This window comes from Plasmopara halstedii, assembly GCF_900000015.1.
Source record: "Plasmopara halstedii genome assembly, contig: Scaffold_1105, whole genome shotgun sequence".
Lineage (NCBI taxonomy): Eukaryota > Oomycota > Peronosporomycetes > Peronosporales > Peronosporaceae > Plasmopara > Plasmopara halstedii.
Window position 1 is genome coordinate 310 of NW_020188020.1, and position 473 is coordinate 782.

The following is a 473-nucleotide window of genomic DNA, read 5'->3' on the forward strand; positions in this document are numbered from 1 at the left end:
TTTTGGGTACGCCAAGTCGTCGCCCACTACCTGCGTATTGGCGCCTTAACCTCACAACACTTCAGGATGACGCAGTTCGTCAGTCTATTATACAAGACATCCGGCAGCTGCAGCGAATAATTCGTCATACATCGAGTCCAGGGCTCGTCTGGGACGGGTGGAAGCGGAGAATAAAGTCTCTGCTCCAACTGATACAGAGCCGGTCCTAGGCCATCCAGACCAGGGGCAGAGGCACGCTTCAAGTGCCGAATAGTTTTCGCGAGCTCGGGTCCTAGCACTGGTGCGTTGAGCAGTGCAGCATCCTCTTCATCTAGTCTTCGGTGTAACGAAGTGAGTAGGTAGAACCGGACGCTTTTGGGGACGTGCTTAAAGTCGTTTTTGCACGCCAACTCGAGCATGGCTTCATGCTGTCCTATCAACGTAAATCGGTGGTCGCGTTACTCTACAAGAAAGGCGACCGACGAGACCCTGGT

The 473-nt window shown here is 53.5% G+C and overlaps 1 protein-coding gene across 1 annotated transcript in view; it reads right to left on the minus strand.

The window, feature by feature from the left end:
• Positions 1 to 26: 26 nt before the first annotated feature.
• The window catches only part of PHALS_00026 (uncharacterized protein), a gene marked incomplete at both ends in the record, with an annotated part of 576 nt that continues 129 nt past the window's right edge, over positions 27 to 473 (minus strand). The window contains one exon of the mRNA XM_024730345.1: positions 27 to 412. Within this exon, the coding sequence (XP_024580632.1) occupies positions 27 to 412 (386 nt within the window). The remainder of the gene's footprint in view (positions 413 to 473) is intronic.